General features: G+C 39.2%; 1 protein-coding gene across 1 annotated transcript in view; it reads left to right on the forward strand.

Annotated features, from left to right (window-relative positions):
* The window catches only part of LOC126128123 (cadherin-86C-like), a 334,718-nt gene that overhangs the window by 241,314 nt on the left and 68,135 nt on the right, over positions 1-25,269 (forward strand). The window contains exons 13-14 of the mRNA XM_049915150.1: positions 17,527-17,708; positions 20,097-20,196. Coding sequence (XP_049771107.1) covers positions 17,527-17,708; positions 20,097-20,196 — 282 coding nt within the window. The remainder of the gene's footprint in view (positions 1-17,526; positions 17,709-20,096; positions 20,197-25,269) is intronic.

Here is a 25,269-nt window from a genome sequence, read left to right on the forward strand (position 1 = left end):
TACGTCGCCAGATGGTGATGTAAATTTGTTTATTGAAAAATGTGAATTAATAATTAAAAAAATATTGAAGAGTAAAATGAGAATTGCTATATGTGGTGATTTCAACATAGAAATGGTAAACACACAGAGACCAGTTGCTAGGACATTTTTGAATATGCTAAGATCATTAGACCTCTATTGTACAAATAACTGTGCCACATGTAAGAATGCCTGTATAGACAATATTATTGTGAATTTCCATAGGGAGGATTTTACAGTTAGACTTCCAGGAAGTGGACTTGCAGATCATGAGCCACTACTCCTTACCCTCTGTAAGATGCAGCCAGTTAAAACTGAAGAATCTAAAGTAGTAGTGGTATGAAGACAGAAGGAAGAGTACATAAATATGTTTGTTGATAGATTAGGAAGTGCAGATTGGGACTTTATATATAATTGTCAATCTGGAAAAAGGGAAGCTGAAATTAGCTTTGGTAACTTCTTTAAAAAGTACACAGATTTATGGTATTCTTGCTCACCAGTAAAAAAAATTTTATATATCCAAATGAAATGAAAAAGAAAAGTCTGAACTGGTTCACACAAGAGCTAGTAGAAATTAGAGGAAACTTGCATATGCTGTACCAGATGCATAAACAAGCCTCTGACCAAGGGGCAGAACAGAGTGTGAACATTCATAGGTCATATCTGAAATGCAAAAAATACTATAAAGCTAAACTTCTTCTGGCAAAAAAGCAAGCAGTGGAGAACTATATAGAAAGAGCTCCCAATAAATGCAAGGCAGCCTGGCAAATAATAAAACAAGAGAATACACCGAAATGCACAGAAACAGCTCTGCTTGATCCTGAAGAATTAAACGAGTACTTTTTAAACTCAGTTAAAGAAATAAGTAACAGTATCAAAGCAACAAATTCATCTGCAATGAACCTTGTTGGAACACCACTGCCTGTTAACCTGGCATTTCAATGGAGGGCTGTCACACCTGCTGATGTTATAAAAGCTGTATCCAAATTTTCAGGTTCTAAAAGTATGGACTGTTATTGGTTATCAAATAACATAATTAAAAAGACAATACACTCAATCACCAAACCATTAGCTTATATTTTTAATAAATGTGTAGAATTTGGAGTTTTTCCGGATGCACTCAAGGTATCAAAAGTTGTCCCAGTTTTTAAAAAAAGGAGACAAACATCTCCCCCAAAGCTACAGACCAGTCTCCATTGTTCCAATATTCTCAAAGGTATTTGAGGCGCTGATACACACACAAATAAGCAACTTCTTTGAAAAACACAATATCCTATGTAACAATCAGTTTGGCTTTCGAAAGGGGAAGAACACAACAGGGGCCATCTTGGAAATCATTGACCAAACCTTAACAGGTTTTGAAAATAATAACATGGTATCACTGGTATTATGTGACCTAAGCAAAGCTTTCGATTGCATTCCTGTTGACATACTACTGGGGAAACTAGAGTTTTATGGGGTGAGAGGGAGCGCTTTATCTGTGATAAATTCTTATTTAAGTAACTGAAAACAATTCGTTTCAGTCAGAAATTTAAATTCTTCCATCATGGAAATCAGCACAGGTGTACCACAAGGGTCTATCCTTGGACCCTTCTTCTTCATTGTCACTATTAATGATTTACCTAAAAATATAGCTCACCCTGTTGTGTGTTATGCTGACGATACAACACTACTTACCACACATCAGAACATTTCAGATCTGAATAACCTAACAAAAGAAACACTAGATAAGGCCCTGGACTGGTTTGCAGCCAATAAGCTCCTATGCAACCCTGACAAAACACAACAACTTTTAATTGGAACATCAAATGAAGTAGGCAATGAGTCGGTAAAACTCTTAGGTATTCACATTGGCTCAAAACTATATTGTGAGGAACATGTCAATCATGTATGTGAAAAAATATCTCGGGTGGCATACCTTCTCTTGAAACTAAGGGAGGTAGTGAGCTTGGAGTACCTCAGGGTGACACACTTTGGGCTATTCCAGTCACATATTTCATATGGTCTTATTATATGGGGGCACTCCCCTCACATCAAAAACGTATTGAAATTACAAAAAAAAGTCATACGTATAATATGTAAAAGAGGTCATAGGGAGCACTGTCGTCCTCTTTTCTCCAGACTCAGAATACTTACAATTATAAATTTATACATCTATGTGTCTGTACTCTATATTAAAAATAATATTTCAGAATTTATTGCCAGAAAGGAAATACACGAACACAACACCAGGGCGAATGGTAATTTAGACATACCGCGCCACAGATCAGCGAGAACAGGAAATTCCCACAAAGTTAACCCACTCAAAATGTTCAATAAACTGCTAATTCATGTTCAGTCTATGGATACAAATTCTTTTAAAATTAAGTGGTACAGCTGGCTGTCAGATCATCCATTCTATGACATTAAAGAATTCTTTGAGATGCCTGAGTAGAATATAAGCATTTAAAAGTTGTCTGTAGTTAAACATATTATTTTGTGCTGTGGTTAATCATGTGTAATTACAAAGTTTATACTATAAACAATAAAATGCCATATTATATTAGATTATAAGATAGCTTGTTGCGTTAGCTTTTAAAAGCTATCCTTTGTAATTTTTTACACTGCCATGCTTCAAATGTATTTATAATGTATTGACAGAAGTTTATTTTGTTATTCTGTATGTACTAGTACATCTTGTATGACGAAGCCAATATCATTGTAAAATGATCTACGGTGAATAAAATTCTTGAAATTCTTCTTGAAATACAATTCATAGGCCATTTTGCCTTTGGAAGTTTTATCTGTTGCAACATACCAGTCAATTGATAGCATATGAATATTATTTGAATGTCATCCTTAAAATAGGCAGCAAAGTCATCCATGAAAGTACTTTTATCCAGAAGTTCTATTGTGACAGGATATGTGCCTCTAAGTCTTGTGCCCAATTCACTCAATGTTGCAGAAAGGAGACACTGCTACAAGTTAGGCCAAATAGCAAACATGTAATCTTGTAAGAGATGATGTCACTCACAGTCTGTCAAATTGCATTCTCTTTTTTTCTCGACACAAAATCAGAAGAATCTCATTAAGTCTCTACCCCTTTCATAGAAAGATAGCTTTAAAAATGCTTGAGTGTCATCTGAAATGATTTCTTTCCATAATGTCCTGAATCAAAATAATGTTGATAGTGTTTCAGGAAATAGATTTTGTCCTCTGTCTAAAGTGTCATTAAGTGATGGTGAATCACTTTCCCTTGATGAAGCATCAAAAATAATTCTCCATTTTGTAGCTCCCATTCTTTCTTTCTGTACTGCATAATGAACAAGATAGAAAACATCATTAGTAGTGTTCTGCACACTGATCATTCTGTCTTGTTCATTCTGGATGTAATACAACATTTAAGAATGATAAATCGCACAAAACTGAAAGTTGTTAGAAAATTTTCTTTGTAATGATGTACAATGTTTTTCCATGTTGCAATTATTCAAACAAGGAATCACATCTTTCATTCTTAGTAATGAAACTACTCTACCCTTTGTCTGTCCCCATTTGGAAGATACCATTGAATTCTTGCAGAATGTCAGTATGATTCAGTGACATTGATCACTCATGTTGATCTTTCCTTCTCAAAATTTATAAGTCCCAGAAGTGACACATATCCTTATCTAATGGCACAAACTCTGCATTGATATAACAATGAAAATAATCAATTATTGACACTATAATGTAATTTGACAGATAAAATAATCTACTCACTATGCAGCGGCAGGAAAACACACATATAAAAAAAAAGGTTTTACTTATGCAAGCTTTTGGAGCCAGTGGCTTCTTCTTCTGGCAGAATGGCTGCAGGGGAAGGAGGAGGGGTGAAGGGAAAGGATCTGGAGAGGTTTAGAAAAAGAGAGTTCGGAAAAGTCACCCAGAACCCTGGGACAGGGGAGTCTTACCAGACAGGATGAGAAGGAAAGACTGACTGTTGGGGACTATAAACAAGTGCAGTCTCCAACAATCTGTCTTTCTTCCTCATCCTGTCCAGTAAGTCTCCCCTGACCTGGGGTTCTGGGTGACTTTTCTGAACTCTACCCCTTTTCCTAAACCTTTCAAGTTCCTTTCCCTTCAGCCCTCTTCCTTCCCCTTCAACTCTTTTGCCTGAAGGAGCCACTGACTCCAAAAGCTTGCATAAGTAAAACCTTTTTTTCATGTGTGTGTTGTACTGCCGCTGCTTGGTGAGCAGATTTTTTATCTGTCTAATTACATTCTCTTCATTGAAGTATACATGGTTCTCAGTAACTCACTTGACATTGGTATCAGAATTCCACCCACTCAAAATCCATCCAAATCTTAGGAAGGAGAATGCAGAATCAGCAAGATGTATTGATGTGATGTCCTGTACTATTTTCCAGTATTGGTCTTCACCTATAAGACTCTGAAAAGATTACTGACAATTGTCATCCTTGGAATCAGCACATTGTAGCTTCTAGATGGTAATATCTTGTGGGACAGCTGGAAGTGATGAGTGCGTGTTCCTTCTTTCAAAGGCAGAGAAAGTCAGTTGGTTATTTGTCCAAAGTCCTGTCAGTGTGAAGTGATCAAATCTGTAATTTGTGGACCTTGGAATATTGTGACTCAAATCCTTCAACAGTTAATGTTTGGTGGGAGAAGACTTGTGATAGCACACTGTTAACTATTTATGTGCTGATAATATTCTTCTCGGATATGCAGCTGGATCATAACGTCTTCATGACACAATATTTCTATGGTCCAACTGGCCGCCATCTTCAGGTGAGAGTGCTGGTGCATGATCTCGCCAGAACTGCCTTCCCAACGCAAGCGGTGGCCCCTATATAGGCCACAGAAGACCCACAACGTGTGCACGAGAAGGTGCCGAAACTGCCCTCTAGCGCAGTAAACATACCGCACCACCAATGGTGTAAACAGGTGAAATCGAGATATCGCTGTCAAAAATTAAAAAAATTAAAATTTTTTTTATTTTAAATTTTATTCCGATGATCGAAACACAGACCGTTGTTTTTTAATGTCAGATAACACCGGGTCCCAAGTCTTACTTAAAAGATAACCCTTGTCTCTATTAATAAGATTGTCAGATAAACGAATCTCTATGGATTATTTTAAAACACAGTCCCATTAGCGAGATGCAGGGGCAACCATTTTTGTCTCGTCATATAGCATTCTGTGTCCCTCGGTGAGACAGTGCTCCGCCACTGCAGATTTCTCAGGTTGAAGCAGCCGTGTGTGCTGCTGATGCTCAACACATCAGTCCTAAGTGGCAAGGGATCTTGTACACACCAGGCTTCCTCAAACCCAAGTCATCCTTAACAGAGCCAAGAAGTGCTCTAATCTTGGCTGGCGGACGAAAAATCCTTGCAATTAATTGGTGAGAAACAGGATGAGGAAACAACCACACTTTGTCGCCACATGCTGACGTCGACATACTTTTTATTCCATGACAAATATTTTGAACAGACTGACGGAGTGGCTATGGGGAGCCCATTGTCCCCAATATCGCCAATTTTTTTATGGAAGATTTTGAGGACTTGGCGCTTAAGACGGCATCCTTAAAACCAACCTGTTTCTGGAGGTACATTGACGATGCGTTTATGGTGTGACCTCATGGGAGAGAAGCTCTTGACCGGTTCCTAGATCATTTTAATTCCCTGCATCCTAGCATCAAGTTTACCATAGAGATGGAAAGTGATGGAAAACTTCCGTTTCTGGATGTTCTGGTGTACAGAAAGGATGATGGGACACTGGGACACAGTGTTTTTCGAAAGCCTATGCACACGGATCGTTATCTGCATGCTTCTAGCTGTCATCCATCGTTCCAGTGTACGGGGTCCTGCAGACGTTGGCGAGAAGAGCTTATGCCATTTCAGATGGAGAAAGCTTGACACAAGAATTGGACCATCTTAAGATTGTGTTCAAGCAGAATGGCTATACCGATAAACAGATCCGTCGTGCTTTCCAGTTTGGACCTTCGCCTGAACCACCAGAAGATACCTGCAAATCGGTGGCTTTTCTGCCTTTTGCTGGGAGCATTTCCTCGAAGATAGGAAGAATTCTGAAAAGATATCATATCAAAAGTATTTTTCATCCGCCAGCCAAGAGTAGAGCGCTTCTTGGCTCTGTTAAGGATGACTTGCGTTTGAGGAAGCCCAGTGTGTACAAGATCCCTTGCCACTCAGGACCAATTTACTGAGCATCAGTGGCACACACGGCTGCTTCAACCTGAGAAATCTGCAGTGGCGGAGCACTGTCTCACCGAGGGACACAGAATGCTATATGACGAGACACAAATGGTTGCCCCTGCATCTCGCTATTGGGACTGTGTTTTAAAATAATCCATAGAGATTCGTTTATCTGACAATCTTATTAATAGAGACAAGGGTTATCTTTTAAGTAAGACTTGGGACCCGGTGTTATCTGACATTAAAAAACAACGGTCTGTGTTTCAATCATCGGAATAAAATTAAAAAAAAAAAAATTAAAATTTTTTTTTTTTTTTTTTTTTTTTTTTTTTTTTTTTTTTTTTTTTTTTTTTTTTTTTTGACAGCGGTATCTCGATTTCACCTGTTACACCACTGGCAGCGCGGTATGTTTACTGCGTTAGAGGGCAGTTTCGGCACCTTCTCGCGTACGCGTTGTGGGTCTTCTGCGGCCTATATAGGGGCCGCCACTTGCATTGGGAAGGCAGTTCCGGCGAGATCGTGCACCAGCACTCTCACCTGAAGATGGCGGCCAGTTGGACCGCGGAAATATTGTGTCATGAAGACGTTGAGATCCGGCTGCATACCTGAGAAGAATATTATCAATTATTACGCCGGGAAAGCCTTCGTAGTATTTATGTGCTGATGAAGATGCATTGGATTCCATAGTTGGGTAAACAGTGTACACATTTCTTCAGCTCTAAAGGATCTGTTGTCCAAATGAAGAGAAGAGACATGAAGAGAGGCAGTTGAACATCAATATTCCCCACTAAGACTCATTGTTCTTCATTGCAGATAGATACATTTTGGAACACCATACATCTAGAACAGGCTACTTTATTTTTTTTGCTGCAGTGCTTGATATGGTGCCCTCCTTTTGGACACAGAAAACATTGATGTAGGCTTTTAACTTGTCCGTTCTGTATTCGATTGAACAATCTTGTGCCCCATAGAGACAAGTGTCACAGAGTATGTAGTACTATGATTGACCCTTTATCTCTTTGTGCTAGGCTTCTCTCTTTTTGCATTCACTTGTAGTTTGGGAATTGTGGATATGTGTCTCAAGTTTTACTACCTCTAATTTTGTGGGTGATCATTCAAAGACTCCATTAGCTTTGTGATACAGCTTTCAATGATCTTTTCTCTCCTGGCACAAATAATATTATACCTTCAGGAAATGTGTGCAAAATTTTGGCTGCCATCATTTGACTGTAATCATATATATTTTCCCCTAGAGCTCATAAAGGGCAGTATGCATTTGTTACATTTTATATACGTAGCATTCAAAATGTCTGTTGGTGCATGTGTCATCAGTGTCTTTAAGATATTTGAGATAAGTCTAAATTTTATGTTTTTGACTCCATAGAGGGAAACCAAAATTTGTTTCATTTCCTCGTACAAATCAGCAGTGATTGGAACACCTACAACTAGGCTCTTTGGCTCATCCTCCAAGTACCCGCAACAGAAGACATATTTGTCTATGGTAGAAATTGAATGATTTCTGTCTCTGGAAGACTGAAACTCCTCCCAAAATCTAAACTATTTCTCTGTTTCTCCTGAAACTAGCTCTAATCTGATGGCTGGAAGTTGTCACAGGTATAGGAGATGCTGTTGCAACTGAAACCGGCGTAAGTGTCAAGTTTGTGGCCAATGAGGACAAACTAACTGAAATCTTTCTTGTTGCCTTCAGAATTGTTTCCTGCTGATATCAACATGTTCTTAGCACTTCATAACATCAGTGTCATAGTCCATGTCAGAAAGCAGATTCTACATTGCATTGTCAACCACTTCTCTCAGTCTTGTCTGATACCATTCATAATTGGTATTTTTGCTTGAAGTTTACTTCATCAGTTACTGTACACAACCATGTTACTAGCATTATCTCAGTCTTTAGTTTCCTTTTCAAATTTTTCCAGTGTATTTCTTTATTTGTCTCAGTTGTGGAGCCTTTAACTGCTACTGCATATGAATAATCAAAGAATGTAGTACTAAGAACTGTCAGTAGATAGTGCTATCTCATATTACTGTTCATGGGAATAGTCAAAGATTGTAGTAGTATAAACAAAATGCAGATGGCACTGCTTATGTTTTCTATATTTATATCCTTAAACCATCTGTTTCTATTATTGATATTTCACAGTATAAACACAAGTGAAAGAAACAACAGAGGGCACTACTTGTGTTTCAAAATTTTATATCCTTAAACTGTCTGTTTCTATTGCTGGTATTTCAAAGTAGCAACAGAAGTGTGTACTCTGCCCGTGTATGAACTTTAAAATACTTGCAGAGTTTATTCAAAATGCATATGCTAGAACAATGAAGCATACTATTTTAATGCTGTGCTTACATTGCTGCATGCTACAAAGTTACATGCTGTCCCCGTATATACCTCAGTTCGAGGATGTGAAGGAAGCAGATGTCTTTTTTGCCTTAAGCTACATTCCCACTCCATCATGTTAGAGGTTCCTGGGTTTTGGCAAGAAAACAACCTTATCCCAACAATACATTAACATCCTCTGTTGAAATAACAATTGAATTTCAATCACAGAGTTGCTCATAACCCAGGAAATATGCTGGGCTGTTATTTCTGATAAGAACACCATATTTTGATATGAATCATCCTTTTATTTAATTGCTAATCAAATTAACAATTGGTTTATCACTCCACATTATCTTGAAAAAAGATATTATGTTGCAGCCAGAAGGTCACATTTGAATGGACCACACATTTTTCCACCAAACAGTATCTAACAATCACACTATGATACACTTGAAAACGGACTGCAAGAGTTGCTACAAAGGAGTGCTAACTCGCATGCCTTTTCCCAAAAATGAAAGAAGTAGAATTGCTTGCAAATATAAAAATGTTAACTGAGAACAAGTACTGCGCACAAATATGAACTCGCATGACACTGTGGAAAGCAAATAATGAACTGAACTTCTAGCACGTATTTACTGATATTTATTATTATTTGAGTGACTTAAATGATGGCAAATTACTTTATGTTTGAAAATCATTTCTTTTCAGAATTATTTTCCTGTTTATGTTTCTCTATTTCTGACATGAAATTTCAGGGCGACTTGACTTTCTCGGATTTCATGTTTTCGAATTTTAACATACAAAACATTCTTGTTAACATCAAACATTAATAGCTGTAAAGTACTTTATTTATCAAATTCTTTCACAAAATCATGAATCACATATTTTCAGACTGATGTGGCACTGAATCCTTCAAAAGAAAAAATGAGAATATTATGAAAAGGGTAAATTGCTACTCACCACTCTCAAAAGAAAAAAATTTATCTAAAGATTAATTTTGTTTACTGAGCTCAAATATTGGTGCATTATAAGCACTATGCTATGTTACCTTGAAGCTCCACACAGTTTACATTTGGGTCCATTTGCCTTTAGCATGTTTTGCATGTAGCTGATGTTCCTTTGAAGGTTATTTACCTATTTTTTACAATGCATTTTCTGTCCCACAATAATAAACACATATAAGGAATGAGTATTAAGAGTAGTCATACATGAAGAAAAAAGAATAGAGAGATTGAAGTTCTATAAAGTCAACTCTATCCTGGGTTTGGCACTATTAGCTGCTTGTTACAGCCTAGAAGTCATGAGAGAACTACTCTGTGGCTCTGTGATGGCATTGATCGCCGAAATTGATATTGACCACCAATCAATATTAGAAACAATGAACAATTGTTGTCTCTCAAGTGTTCTCTTTATTACTGACTGTGTAAACATGTCAATAAAGTGCATAATTTGCGGCAATTTGAAAGATTATTGCACATACTCATCACTTCGGAATTCCCACATTGGTGACCCATGGTTACAGTATGTTTACCACAAACCTGGTGAACACACAGCACTGCTTCCCACCAAGACAATGGGTACTGTGGATCATCAGAGGTTATTAGTGCCTTTCACCAGTTTTGAGTACTTACGCCATGGACTGCACAGTGCAACAAACTACATGCAACCACCAAAGTCCAAAAATGCTATTAAAAGTAACCATCACCATCCTCCCACTTGTGCATGCTGGTTCCATGTGGCAGCATTCAACACAGCTTTTCACAGATCTGATCGAATCATCTCTGACAATGGAACAAGAGGAACTGTTAGCCATCTATGCTATAGGGCCTACGCTACATCCTAGTGTATGAGTGCAATACCACTTCCTCATTCCTCCCAACCTGATGTGTACTTCTGTATCAGTTTTTGAGGTGATGACTCTATTCTTACCCATCAATAGAGCTTGGCAAGCCAAGCCACACCATAAAATCTCTGTTTTTTATACTGTGTCACAGCCATTCAACGGTGTCGCATCTGACCATATCCTTGAATTGAATATATTAGTGCCATATGGACACTTCCCCTGCAGTGTTTCTGCTGTACAGTGTGTGCTATCATAACTGCCTTAGTTTCTATCAGATCAGCCACAAACTAGGTTTGCTATCATTGAATTGGTCTTCACTACTTACTACATTTTTGATGAGACAGCAAAATATTCCACATTACTGTGTCAGATAGGTGAGCATGCTGCTACCAACAGTGATGTTATTCTATCACCAACTCCTTTTAACAAATTTGAGGCAGCTGGGGCAGCATTGTGCAAATCACTCAAGAGGCAAATTTAAGAGGCTATTTTCTCAGAATAATTAAACACACAGGCGCTCTAAGAACTTTACATCCTTAGAACTTAAGTGAACCTTGTATTAATGTGTGACAATACACTGCGAGCCACGTGGATAAGAAAATTATCTCACAAGATTCCAGATTCTTTAATATGTAACAAAGAGCTCACACACTAAGTTAAGTTATGGTCAGCAGATAATGTTTTCACATTGCAAGATTGATGCCCTCACTACCCAGCAGCCACCAGGAGTATATTTTTTAGGCAGCCATGTTGTGCTGTACTCGGCAGCCTCATTGTGCATTGATGTGCAGGTGGCTACCAAGCAGAGGTAACTGCGCCCAAAACTTCACAACATGACACACCTGGAATGATGACAGCCATCTTGGCCTTCCCTTTAGCAGGCAACAACTGAACAGGTCCTAGTGCATATGAAGAAGTCCAACTCTGCCACCATTGGCAACACCTTCTGGCGATCAAGGTGCACTCGACTCAGGGTGTGTACAGCAGCCAACAGATTGTACATTGGTGCTGGTTCCATGCACACTATGGCACTACCATGTGTAAGTGTTCACCTCCTTGTAAGCACCCAAATCCCACCCATGATCTTCACTAGGCATCAGAGCTCATGACATTGGCAAAATAAGCCAAAAATTCAACCAGGTGAATAAAGCCAATTTGTTTCCACCATCCACCACAGTGATTGTATTACTAACCATCATTTTGATCAACTTGAGTTCCGAGATCAGCAAGATCCCGAACACAGCTAGTATTCCTTATGCTGCAGATATCTCACCTTATGTCAAGATGGTGAATGGGTCAATTATTAACACGTATGGATCTACTTGCCCACCCGGATGGCCATGTGGTCTAACACACGGCTTTCTGGATGAGAAGGAGCGTCTGGTCCCCAGCACGAATCTGCCCAGCGGATTTGTGTCGAAGTCTCATGAACCGGGCAGTCTGTGCATGGTTTTTAGGCAGTTTTCCATCTGCCTCAGCAAATGCGGGCTGGTTCCCCTTATTCCGCCTCAGTTACACAGTTACACTATGTAGGCGATTGCTGCGCAAACAAGTTCTCCACGTACACGTACACCACCATTACTCTACCACGCAAACATAGGGGTTACACTCATCTGGTGTGAGACGTTCCCTGTGGGGTCCACCAGGGGCTGAACTGCACAATAACCCTGGGTTCGGTGTGGGGCGGCAGAGGGGTGAAGTGGACTGCGGTAGTCATCATGGGGTTGTGGACCACTGCGGCTGCAGTGGGGATGGAGCCTCTCCATCATTTTATTCTAGGTCCCCAGTTAACATACAATACAATACATACAATGGATTTACTTACACAATACTGACTTTGACAACAGCCGGAATTTCACCTGGATGCTTATGCAAGTAGATGTGTATGAAGTCCCATCAGGAGCAGGTTTTCTCCATCACTTTCATTTGTGTCCAGACTTACAAGATGGAGTTTTCTACTGAAGATCACTGGGCATTAGCGTTTAGGGTACAACTGGGACCTTCAATGCAGGCCTTTCCAAAATGTGCAGACACACTGAAAACCCCAGTGTGCAGGCTTCACCAGTTACCCTTTTCACTTGAGGACCAACTAGCAGCAACCAATAAATTGTACAGAAACATGAGAAAGGAATGTCTCATGTTGCAAGAAGAAAATTCCTTATTACAGTAAAAACTGTATGGGTGACACAAGCAGCTGGTGGAGGCTGAATATGAGCTTTCTTCTTTGAAACCATCTGCCACCATTTTTGAGAGCCTACCATCACAGGACTTCAGCCTGAAAGACATCTGGCATAACGTGGAGGACCTACAAATTAAAGTACAGAACTGCACCAACAGTCTTGGGAATGACAAAGAGTAAAGATATTCTAACGGTTTCGGCGACAAGAGAAGCGGTGCAAAACTAGATTGTGAACTTCACACTTCTCTTACTACAGTTGACTTACTTGAAGCATTTAGCTGATCCTCTTCTCTGGATATGTGGCTGCATCGATCTTCACAACTTCTTCTCCAAAGAAATAATGCTGGTTAGAGGAACTAACAAATACTCCCTCTCTCACTAGAAATAACTTGGTACCCTCATACTTTCAGTTCACTAGAAATAACTCGGTATCCTCACACTTTCAGTTAAGTTCAGGTATATTTTCATCTCCACAAGTTTCACATAAACATACAAATTCTTGCAAGTCAACTACGACGATACCCGTTAGATACTATTAAATATAATTACATTGTTGTCGGTTTCATAACCACCAGAAATTCAAAAACAGTACTTGCTTCTTGCAAGTCCAACACTAAGATTAAAAAAGGAGTCTCTAGACAAACAATGTTTCAATTGTTCATAACAAGTACAGTCATTACACCATCAAAGAATAATGTGTGCTTACTCCTTGTACGCCACATACATCTTCTATGATGTGAGCAGCAAACACTTGTTGGCGTCGCTCGTCTGACGCAGCTCCTGTCCTCCCAGGACCAACGTCCATCCTGCACACACAGACATGTGTTGCGCAGTAAATATGATCTCTCTCACACTTATCTTTAAAATATCGCGTGTTCGAGGCGGCAGAAGGTCGAGTGGTTCCAGAATTTACATGTAAATTCTTGAAGCACTACATATTCCCCTCCCCAGGTCAAACACATGGTATTTTATACATAACCATTATGTACATTAATATAATACTAGAAACAATCCGCACTTCAAAAGTAATCATTTAGTACATAAATTTATATACACAATTTCTTTATCTTTCTTTCATAAATCCTTGTACTCTATAGAGCAGGCTTCCAATTGTTGTCTTTCCACTAATTCCTTACTCTACTTTGTTTTTAGAACATAAGCCTCTATTTATGATTTCATTCTGCATTACTCTTACTTACAAATGGTGAAAACTTTCTCTTCAGCTCCAATCATAAATTCCAGGTGTCATGGACATTTAAATATTTCATCCTGTATTCTAATATTTTGTACTATTTTTCCTCAGTACCGACTAGTAGCATTATTCATAGTAGTTTGTATTCTGGAGGAACTCTGGGAAAATGAAAGTGTTCTTTCCAGCACTCAGAAAACATAATAATGCCAGTGGTATATAGAATTCAAACTTACCCGAATAATCCCTGTAAGATGTGTGACTTCTGTCACTATCTGTCCATTTCCCCTTTTTGAACAGTACCTATATCTTACATATGGGTTGACCTTATGAGTACACTCATTCTGTTTCGGTAGGTACGTCCCTCTTGATTCCTACAAATCTATTTTACACCTCAACTCCACTTCTTGATACTTCATTTAGTTCCCGGAGTCCTCCCCTACTTTTCAACTTATACATACTTGGTATATACTATGTCTCTATACACCATTCAATATGTAATATGTTTACTTAGGTTATAAGAGTCCCACTATCCTACAAATCATCAGAATATTTGTTAGACTGACATTTCTTCATAATTACCCCAATTGATTTCTCTCTGGCTTATGTTCTTTTTTCTTACTCATGCCTCCTTCTTATTTATACTCAGAAATCATCACAGTTCTTATACTTATATATATGTATATGATATTGAATCGTCATGGTTCTTATATGTATATATATTTTCCTCTACATATGTGCAATGCAGAACCTTCACAATAAACCACAATGCGTGTAATTGCAATGAAGAACCTTCACAATAAACAACAATGTGTGTATGTGCAGTGCAGAACCGTCGCAATAAACGACAATGTGTGCATCCTTTCCCAGGGTACACATTCCTTTCCCCCTACAACACTTGATGGTTCTTCTCTTTTGATGTGTAAGATCATTGTTTGTGTAATTGTATTTTTTGTGTGTATGCGTAAGTGTGTTTGTGTAGCCTGATTCTTCGGCCTACTTATATAAAATAAGTTGTGCATTATTGAAAATCACGGTAAATAAGAAGGACTTCAGTGACAGAAGTAAATGAATACGGAAAGAGGGAAAGATAGATAGGTACTGAAATGAGAAGTAAGAAAGGAAAAAGTAGAAATGGTTACTAAGATCGATGAAGAGAAAGAAGATAGCCCCAATAACAGGAAACCCTTCCCAACCCTCTTCCCCAGGATACCTACCTCGCTGGTACTTGAGTGAGAAGCTGGAGGAGGTATGGTGTCAAATGGCCTCCTACAGAACGGACATTCTCACCTTCACCCATGAGGTCCCAGAAGAAAATCTTATTAACCCCTATGGAAAGGCTAATGGTGAAGAATCAGTTACACGTGTTTGCAAGGGTCATTTGAAAGGTGTGGTGTGTGTTCCGTGTTAGCCATGTTTGTACTTACACTACCCACCCCTCCAAAAAGCAATACAAACCCTCCCATCTACATCACAAGGGTATAAAATATTCTATAATAAATAGACAATTATACACTATGATCAAATAGCTGTTTAGTTAATCATGTTACACTATATTTCATACATACACAAAATACTCTGTTCAGTTCTTGCTCCTTGTACATCACATACAGCTTCTATGGCGCAAGCGGCAAACACTTGTCAGTGTCACTTGACCGACGCCAGCTCCTGCCCTCCCAGGACCAATGTCCATCCTGCACACACAGACATCTGTTGCACAGTAAATAGGCTCTTTCTCACACTTATCTTTAAAATATTGCATGTTCGAGGTGGCTGAAGGTCGAGTGGTTCCAGAATTTACATGTAAATTCTCGAAACACTACAATATGTCGATCAGTTACTGACCCAGGCTGTGCTGTATTGGGAATCAGTGGACACAAAAGCCAGCGTGAATACACCCTGCTCCCAAAGAAAAGCTGTGGAAATCATCCAGTATTGCATTACTCAGCTGGAATCATTGCATATGACATTGCCTACCCACTTTAACCATCTTTCTTCTGTGCCTACTACACACATGCAGGTTAGTGACAGTGCAACAAATGACAGTTACTCCCTCACATGTGTGTTTAGTGCTTCCAAGTTCCTGAGTGACAGTGGCATTAAGGAGATACAATGCATTGGATTGAAACTACAGAGAGACCACCATCTCTTACAAGGCATGAAGCCTTTCCCTTGAAAACCTACAGATTGTGAAAATCCTGTAGATGAAGTATTAACTAAGGACTGCTGCTCTACTTTCCTCTCCTTATTTTTCCCTTCACTCCCTCCACCTCAGCCTACTGATGCTGCACCAGGTAGCCCAGGTAGCCTTGCCTGTCACGTGTAGTCCCTGCACACTCCGCCAGGCAGCACTGTTTTCTCTTCCCCCACCACTGTTCTGTTATCCCTCCCGCTTCCCCACTCCACTACAGATTGTTGCTTCCATTCAGTCCATTTCAGTTTCAGCCAGGGATAGCAGTTGTGTGTGTATGATATGTGCTAGCCTGTGTGAATGTGTGTGTTTTTCTTTTCTGATGAAAGCTTTGGTAAAAATCTTAAAGTGTAAAAGTCTTTTCATTGTGCCTGTTTGCAACTCAGCATGTCATCTTTATGGTGAGTAGTAATCTATCCTTTCCATAATTGTTGATATTCCAACCTGAACTTTCCATTGTTTGATTTAAACATAAACTATATTCATTCACAAAAGAACCGATTTTATGGGGTAAACTGACACAAAATAATACATGAATTTGTCAGAAGACACAAAAAATAATCCCTTACCAAACAAGTTTCTTTGCTGATGGGCAATAACAGAATATCACAATAATGCATGTATATGTAAACCAGTTACTGAAACCAAATGGATGAGAAATGTTGAAATATTCATCATATTCAGTAAACGTGACACATATCATTTTGAATTTATAACTCAAAGTAAAGAACCCTTGAACAGAACAAGGCTTCTGGAAAAGACTAAACTTTCATTACTGTAATAGATGCCCTGTCTTATGTTCAGAAAGATAAAGACAGTCTTCATCACCCTCATTTGATTAGCAAGACATTGGGAAGTACTAAAGTATTAGTTTCTCGGCCTTTGGCATTACATCGACTTACTTATTCTGTTGATGTTCTACTTTTGTGTGTATCATTTGTATGCAGTTACATAACACTTTCTACTTTCTTTGACCTATTTTTTCCTTACTTTTATTATTATTTAACTATACTCCTTTCTTCATATATTTCAAAAAATTGTGGTGGTTCTGATACAATATCTTGCACAATAGAAGCATATACAGCTCCAGCAAACAATATAACTTTTTTCTATTTTAGTATTGCTTTAAATATTTAAACAAACATGTCTACTGCATTGTCTGTATGCGAACTGCCATCACTACATAAATGTCTTATGTAAAAATGCTGCTTATCGGGCTCCGTAAGCTTTCCCAATAGAATAACTCGATATGCTCTTCAGATTTGCAGCCAGATCTTCAAGTCAAACTCACACAATGTTTGTACAGTTCACTTCAAGATGATGACCATGTGGACTGTCAAAATATTGTGGCAGCTTTGCTTGAAGATCGAGCTCCAAACCCAAGAAGATTAACACATACTGTTTATACTTTAGGTAAAGACAACCATTACTAATCTTTTGCAACTGAAACTGAGTTGTAAAACATGAGTAATGGTTATTCCTGTGTGCAAGATAATTGGCACTGAACTAGCAACTGAGACAAAATGGTCAAAATATTCACAATACGTGCCTTGCAATAATACTGTTATTTTTCCTTACAGAGTTTCATCTGCATGTAGAGGCTACTGATATGGATGGTGATGAAAGAGGGAACACAGCCAATGTTCCACTTATCATTCATGTCCTAGATGTAAATGACAATGCTCCAGTCTTTGAGAAAGATATATACGAATTTGTCTTGCGACAAGATCTAAGTGACTTCACTACACGTGCACAAGTGAAAGTGAGTGGTAATTAAAAATAACAGAATCATATGAATTTATGATTAAAAAATTCACTTCTTTTCTATTACCACACAATAAGTCTTTTGTGTTAAAGAGTGGAAAAAATGTGTGGGTTTATTGAAAAGTGATGCACCACAGTTTCCTGACATGGATTTAAATGGTTTGAACACTGACACTGGCAGATAAATAGCTTTATATTGTCTTGATTTATGTAATTTGCTTGATAAGTGACAGAAACAGCAGTAAATAATCAATTATTCATGTACTGCTATCCTCTTAAGTGAGAGAAGAGACATATAAGGATTTGTTCATTCGATGGGCCAAAATACAAAATTTGGGTGTAATGGACAAGGAAATATGAAGTCAATCTCAATGGCCTCAAAGTACAAAAAAGTCCTGAAGAGGGTTACATGAAGCTTACTGATGCCCCATGTAACAGAATACAAGTAACAGTTGTAGCTCCATCAAATGTCATAAACACAAAGAACCATTTGGACAAAATGATGCAACAGCTATTGTTATGGTTTTTGTTGTTGTTGTTGTGGTCTTCAGTCCAAAGACTGGTTTGATACAGCTCTCCATGCTACTCTATCCAGTGCAGACCTCTTCATCTCTGAATAACTACTGCAAGCAACATCCTTCTGAATCTGCTAACTGTATTTGTCTCTTGGTCTCCCTCTACAATTTTTACCTCCCATACTTCACTTCACTACTAAATTGGTGATCCCTTGATGTCTCAGAATGTGTCCTATCAACTGATAGGACACAAATTCCTTGTCTCTCCAATTCTGTTCAGTACCTCCTCATTAGTTACATGATCTACCCATCTAATCTTCAGCATTCTTCAGTAGCACCACATTTCTAAAGCTACTATTCTCTTCTTGCCTAAACTGCTAATTGTTCATATTACACTTCCATACATGGCTACATTCCAGACAAATACCTTAAGAAAAGACTTCCTAACACTCAATATATTTGATGTTTACAAATTTCCCTTCTTTAGAAACGCGTTTTTTGCCATTACCAGTCTACATTTTATATCCTCTCTACTTTGACCATCATCAGTTACAGTTACTCAAATGGCAAAACCTATTTACCACTTTAAGAGTCTTGTTTCCTAATCGAATTCTCTCAGAATTACCTAATTTAATTCTACTACATTCTATTATCCTTGTCTTTCTTTTGTTGACGTTCGTCTTATATCTTCCTTTCAAGACACTGTCCATGCTGCTCAACAGCTCTTTCAAGTCTTTTGCTATCTCTGACAGAGTTACAATGTCATAGGAAATTCATTCAATCACACATTATGTTCTGCAGGTCTCATCAAGACAAAACCATCAGGGATGTGGAATGGGCCAAAACATACATCATTAGGCCTATAGAGTTGCTGCTAGTCAAAATACTTCTGCAATATATATTAATAATTACCATTATGGTTCAAAATGGTTCAAATGGCTCTGAGCACTATGCGACTTAACTTCTGAGGTTGTCAGTCACCTAGAACTTAGAACTAATTAAACCTAACTAACCTAAGGACATCACACACATCCATGCCCGAGGCAGGATTCGAACCTGCGACCGTAGCGGCAGCTCGGCTCCAGACTGTAGTGCCTAGAACCCCACGGCCACTACGACCGGCACCATTATAGATATGCAGCTTGTGTTATTTGGCAGACATTAATTCCCTAGTAATACTCAAAAAACCATAGAACAGCTGATAATTTCAAAAAGCTTCTGTTTTTTTAAATTATTATTATTACATTATATGGAGATGCTCATCTGCTATAATAACTGCAGAAGTGTTCTTATTACTCTAAGTATGATGGAGATTTATTAACAATGAGCAATGTTTTGTACAGTGATAGCCAGTTTTGCAAACCCATAATCCAAATAGTCAAACATATTACAGGAGATTTTAGGTAAGCTTTTAACTTAGTTTAGCTTCTCTAAAATTCTCCAGTTTCCTTCTTGTATCTGCGATAAATTTAAAAAACTTTTCCACCAGAAAATGACTGTCACTTCATTTTCTATGCAAAGGTATAGAGTTTCTACATGAAGTTTCCCAAGTTTAATTCATAGTTCTTTTTTGTGATCATGGTCAGAAATAAATGTTTCTAGATCCTGTATGAGATATGACAAAATGTCCTGATTACCCAGTTTCTGAGCTGCCTTTGTAAAATTTCTGGCAGAAATGTCTGTTTATCATATTGACAGTGTCATGTAAATCAAAGCGCAGTGTTTTGACAAAATTCATGCATTTAGATTAGATTAGATTCATTGTTCATTCCGCAAAATTATAGTTATGAGAACTTTATGGATGTAGAACATGTCATTTGAATTTGATTAAAAAGTTGATCCTTATAAACAACTTTTGAAAAATATTTCAGGCTTTAGATAGTGATGCTGAAGCACCTAACAATGTGGTCCATTACTCCATTGACTACAATACACAGGATGCAACGAAATTTCGTATAGATAAAATAACAGGTTTGTAACAAGCATTAGTATTTTTATTTTCTTAAAAATATATATATTGCAGAGTTTTTTAGAAGAATAAACAATAACAATGAAAAACTTTTTAAGAAATCATTATGTCGTATCCTGCTACTGATGCATGTGAGTGTGAGTGCACCGAGTGTAGTGTCAGTGTAGTGTGTACTTATTTTGTACAAAGCCTTATTCCTTTCATGGATTCCACCTAATGTGTATCAATTACTGTGTCGCTTTACAAGAACTGTCAGCTCTTACTTTTGATCACATGTGCAGTTTATTACTCAACTATCACAAATGAACGCATGTCATAGTGGCACAAGTTGTATTCTACGAAACCACCACAAGTGTCAGTTTGTTACTGATGCCCAATAATGACTCTTATGCAGACTCTTGGTGCATGACACAGTCATCTGTTTAGCTCTAGGCAAGAAAGTGTGGCATAAGGCTTTATTCTGTGAATAACTCCCCATTGGCAGGAGTTTTGCAAATAGCACAATCTTTTGAATTTTTTCAGGCAGCATGTGGTAAAATTTAAGCAAAGGCAATGTGGCAGTAGTGTCACAATATGTGTGCACTAGGACAACAGATAGCTTGCACAAGGAAGCAGCAGCGGCGGCAGTAAACATGCGGGCCCAGTGCTGAGCAGACTAAGACTGGTCCAAGCAAGCAGCCGCGATCACCACAGCGCCAGTGTTGGCATTCTCTGTTTTCATCTTGGCCTTTCTGTTTTGTCCAGCATAAATGATCAGTGTGCCATAAGTACTGGGCTACTACTTGTAATGCTTGCCAAAAGAAAGGCCTCACTGTCTCCATTTGCCATTTGCTGAAGGTTGCTCTGGAAGGGACAAGGACGGAAACTGTGTGAGTCCAGTGCTTATGACTTCTACCTAGTTGTTTATCATGTTTTTTGCAAAGTGCTCTGGCTACAGGTCGACAAAGGTGCTGCAGTGAAATCATTGATTTCTCAAACTTTTGTGAGTTTAGGCTCGCCACTGTTGATGCCCGTCATGTGGAAGCAGGTCAGTTATAACAAACAGAACATTGTGCTGTAAAGGACAATTTACAGCATCTGCCTCTTATAAGTCAGTGGTTCATTCCATGACATTTTTAGTGGTTGCTGATGCTGGTGTTGAGAACTTGTTTGGGATGGACGCATTTCAACATTTGGATTTTCTATCACCAATGCAGTTCACCTTGTGTCCAATCAGGTACCGTCTTCTCAATTGGAAACACTGTGTCAGGAGTTTTTGAACTTTTTTTCAGAAGGTATAGAGTGTGCTACAAATTTTTCTATTCATATTTCTTTGAAATCCACAGCTCGGTCTCGTCTTTGTCATGTGCATCCTATTCCTTTCACCATGTAAGATCAAGTGAAAACAGAATTGAACAGACTTTAATTTCTAGGGGTAGTTCAAATTGTTATAGATAGTGAATGGTCATCTTCACTGGATGTAGTTCAGAAGCCGTCAGGGAAACTTAGCATTTCTGGCGACTTCAGTACTACTTTCAATGCCTGGTCAATCATGATAAATATCCTCTTCTATGCCAGGAGGACCCATTGGCGAAAATATTGGATGGCTAGTGCTTTTCTGAAACTGATTCCTCCGAGGAGTATCTGCACGCTCCTGTGGATGAAGAGTTCGATAGTTGTGGTTTTGAATACTCCTTGTGGCCTCTATCAATATTTGCACCTTCCTTGTGGTGTGCCTCATACCCCAGTTATTTTCCAACAATTTATAGAGCAATTGAATATGCCTGTCCCAGGTTGCATTAGTTATCTGGATGATATTGTTGTCATGGTTTCCTCCATAGGTGTTACTTTAAAAGTTTATGCATTTTGTTTCTGTCTTACTTTCTGCAGGCTTATAGTGTAACCTCATGAAATCTCAGTTTTTTCAAACTTTTGTTTATTTGGGGTTCAAGATCTAGCTCTGCCAGAGCAAATCTCCACTGTTACATGTACACCTTGCTACTTGTCCACAAAGGAGCTTCAGACCTTCCGGGTACAATAGCCTACTACCATAAATTACTGTCAGGGCAACCACATTGGACCACCTGTTGCATGCCTTGTTACTCAGGAATGTACCTATTTCGCTGGAGCCTGGATTACGAATGTGATTTCCAAATGTGGAAATCCATACTATTCTTGGATTCTTGTTTAACTACCTTCTCTCTGGACCAGCACATAGTTTTGGTGACTTGACACCTCACAGTATTGCCTTGGCGTAGTCCTAGTGCACTGATATGCCGGCAGCTGTCACTTTCACCTCTAAATCTCTCACTCCAGTCAGCAGTGTTACTCTCAGGTGGAAATAGAGGCTTTTCCCATAGGCTCCAAGTTTCACCTTGTAACTGACCATAAACCCTAGGTTCCCTTGTTTAACCCTTACATTTCCTTGCCTCACAATGCAGCACCTGTGAGCAGTGTGCCTGACAACAGGCAGCTCCAGGGCATTCTGTCCCCCTGGCCTGCTCCATGCCAGCCATGGGAAAGTATTCAATTAGACTTTGTGGGCCCCTTCTTGAATTCCTATTGGCTCTTGGTTGTGGATGCATTTTCCTGGTATCCTTACATTTTGCAGTGTGCATTGACCTCAGCTGAGGCCACAATTCATATGCTTTTGAGGGTTTTTTGTATTAAGGGATTGCCTTGTACCTTAGTTTCCGATAATGGGACTCAGTTCATTTCTCACACCTTTCACTTGTTTTGTTCCTGTCATGGCATCTGTCATGTTACAACTCCACCATTTCACACTCAATCAAATGGTGAGGCAGAATGACTGGCATATATGTCCAAGTCCCAAATGGAAACGTTTATTGAGGATTCTTCACCAGACAACGCCCTTCTCTGTTTCTGAGCACCTATCACTTCTCACCTATGGGAGAGCAGAGGCCAGCTCAGATGCTTCACAGCTGGCAGCCACACATGCTCCTTCACCTTCTGCGGCCTGTGCCACATCTGCCAGAGACAGGTTTGTCAGGCCACTTTGTACCAAGATCACCAGAGTGGGTGTGAGGGTTTGATTGCCACTCCAAGTAGATACCGGCCACTGTTGTCCACTGCAGGGGATGCCGTCTTTGTGTTATCCATACAGCTGACAGGCAGGTGGCATGCCTCTTTAATCAGCTGCCCCACCCCCACCCCCTCACCACCAGAAGCTACAGGTTCGCAGGTGTGGCCCCTGTCTCCACAGCCTGCCCCATTGCCCTCCACCTCAAGAGGCTGCTGTGCAGGCACCCTTGTCCCATTGGCTGCCTCCTGCATGTATGACACCCTGGTGATCCAACTTCTCAGCACTGGATGCTGGTCTGTCTCTGGCCTTGGGTCTGTTGCCACACCTGTGTTCTGGTTGGGCCACCTCTGCTGGCCCCCTCGCCATTGTCACATCAGTCATTGTCACTCGTGGGTCCAGCCTGGCCTCCTCCACACTGGGACCTGCCTGCTGATGATGGTGCAGAGAAGGTGATAGTACCCTTCTCCTCAGAGCTATAGTCAGGCGCTGCTTGGGCCCACCGTCCTCAGGCATGCCCGCATCTCTGCTTGTTCTGGCCCTATGCTCTGGTGCCTGCCCGGCACATCATTCTGCCCCGTTGTCAGCACTGGCTCCTGCCACTCTGGAACTGACGAATGTGTCCCTCTGTCACTTTGACACCCTCTTCACACACCATAGAGGTGTGCTGTATCCTGCTACTATGTGTGTGAGTGTGACTGCACTGAGTATAGTGCTGCCATGCGTGTGTACTTCAATCAATCACCAACTGTGTGGACATGGCAGTCTCTGCCTATATATGCGAATCACACCTATATATGTACAGAGCAGTGATGACTCATACTCACTATGTTCTTTTAGTTTGTACTGCTCACATCAGTTATTCTGTGTATCACTTATGTTGCACTTTGTGTATGATCCTTTCATCTTGTTACATGCGGAGTCATGAAAGGCTTACTTCTGTTATTGTTCAGAAGCTTATGAATAAAAATAAATAGAAAAAGGACTCACCACAAACCTAATGGATGGAAAATGAAATTTACTGTATATGCTTCCACCAACTGTAGAAAAAATTTCAGGAAAAACTATGAAGGAATATACATTAATGGAGCATACTTTAATCATCTTTACTGTTAATGACACTGCAATGTCTTCCTCTACTGACGACAAACTTCAACAATAAATGGAAGGACTTCATAGAGTAAGTCAGAATGTAGCCCATTAAGTCAATAATAATACTAAGATAATGATTAACAAGTACAACAGAAAGAAAGTAGAGAAACAGAGAAGTCACAGAACCAGATGAGTTTTTGTGTTGAAGGTAGTTGAAGACAAAGACTAGATGGATAGGAAAAGAAGCAGAAGAGTAAAAACACACATGAATGCTTTTAATAAAACTGAATAGAGGTTTGAAAACAAGAATTCTAGTATATCTGAAAAGGAAAGTTTACAATCAGAGCATATCACCATTTTCATCTTATTGCAATGAGACATAGATTTTTTAATGTGGAAACCATTCAAAACTAGTGTCTTTGAGTAAGTAATCAGGGGATGCATTTTGAGAATTACTAAGAAAGACAAAAAACTGGATGAGGGAATAGGAGTGGAAGATATCATGGAGATGTGAGGGACATTTAACTATATGAATTAATAGTAAATGTGCTGGGGAAGTTCTTTGCTAGATTCCATGACATAAGAGAAGACTGAGACTGTTATAGGTAGACAGATTACATTAGAGCACAGGCAGGAGCAGCAGAGATGTGTTTTACGGAATAGTGTGATGTGTAGATAAGACTACAGGAGACATTTTATTGAGCAGTGAATATCAAATGATGCAACAGATGCTGCTGCTAAAGATGATGATGATTGAGGTTATGGTGTAGTAGTGCCATAAATTTTTATCTATTGTACTAACAGAAAAGGTAATGTCACAAGCTAAGTAATGGATATCATGTTGACCATTCTTTTTACTTTGTTCTCTGGCCTTAATACAAGCCGATGAATCTGCTTTTTCCTCACGGTCTTCACAGAACTTTCACTTCAAATCAGTACTACTTGTCTTCAGTGCAGTTTATTA

The sequence above is a fragment of the Schistocerca cancellata genome, chromosome 1, assembly GCF_023864275.1.
Source record: "Schistocerca cancellata isolate TAMUIC-IGC-003103 chromosome 1, iqSchCanc2.1, whole genome shotgun sequence".
Lineage (NCBI taxonomy): Eukaryota > Metazoa > Arthropoda > Insecta > Orthoptera > Acrididae > Schistocerca > Schistocerca cancellata.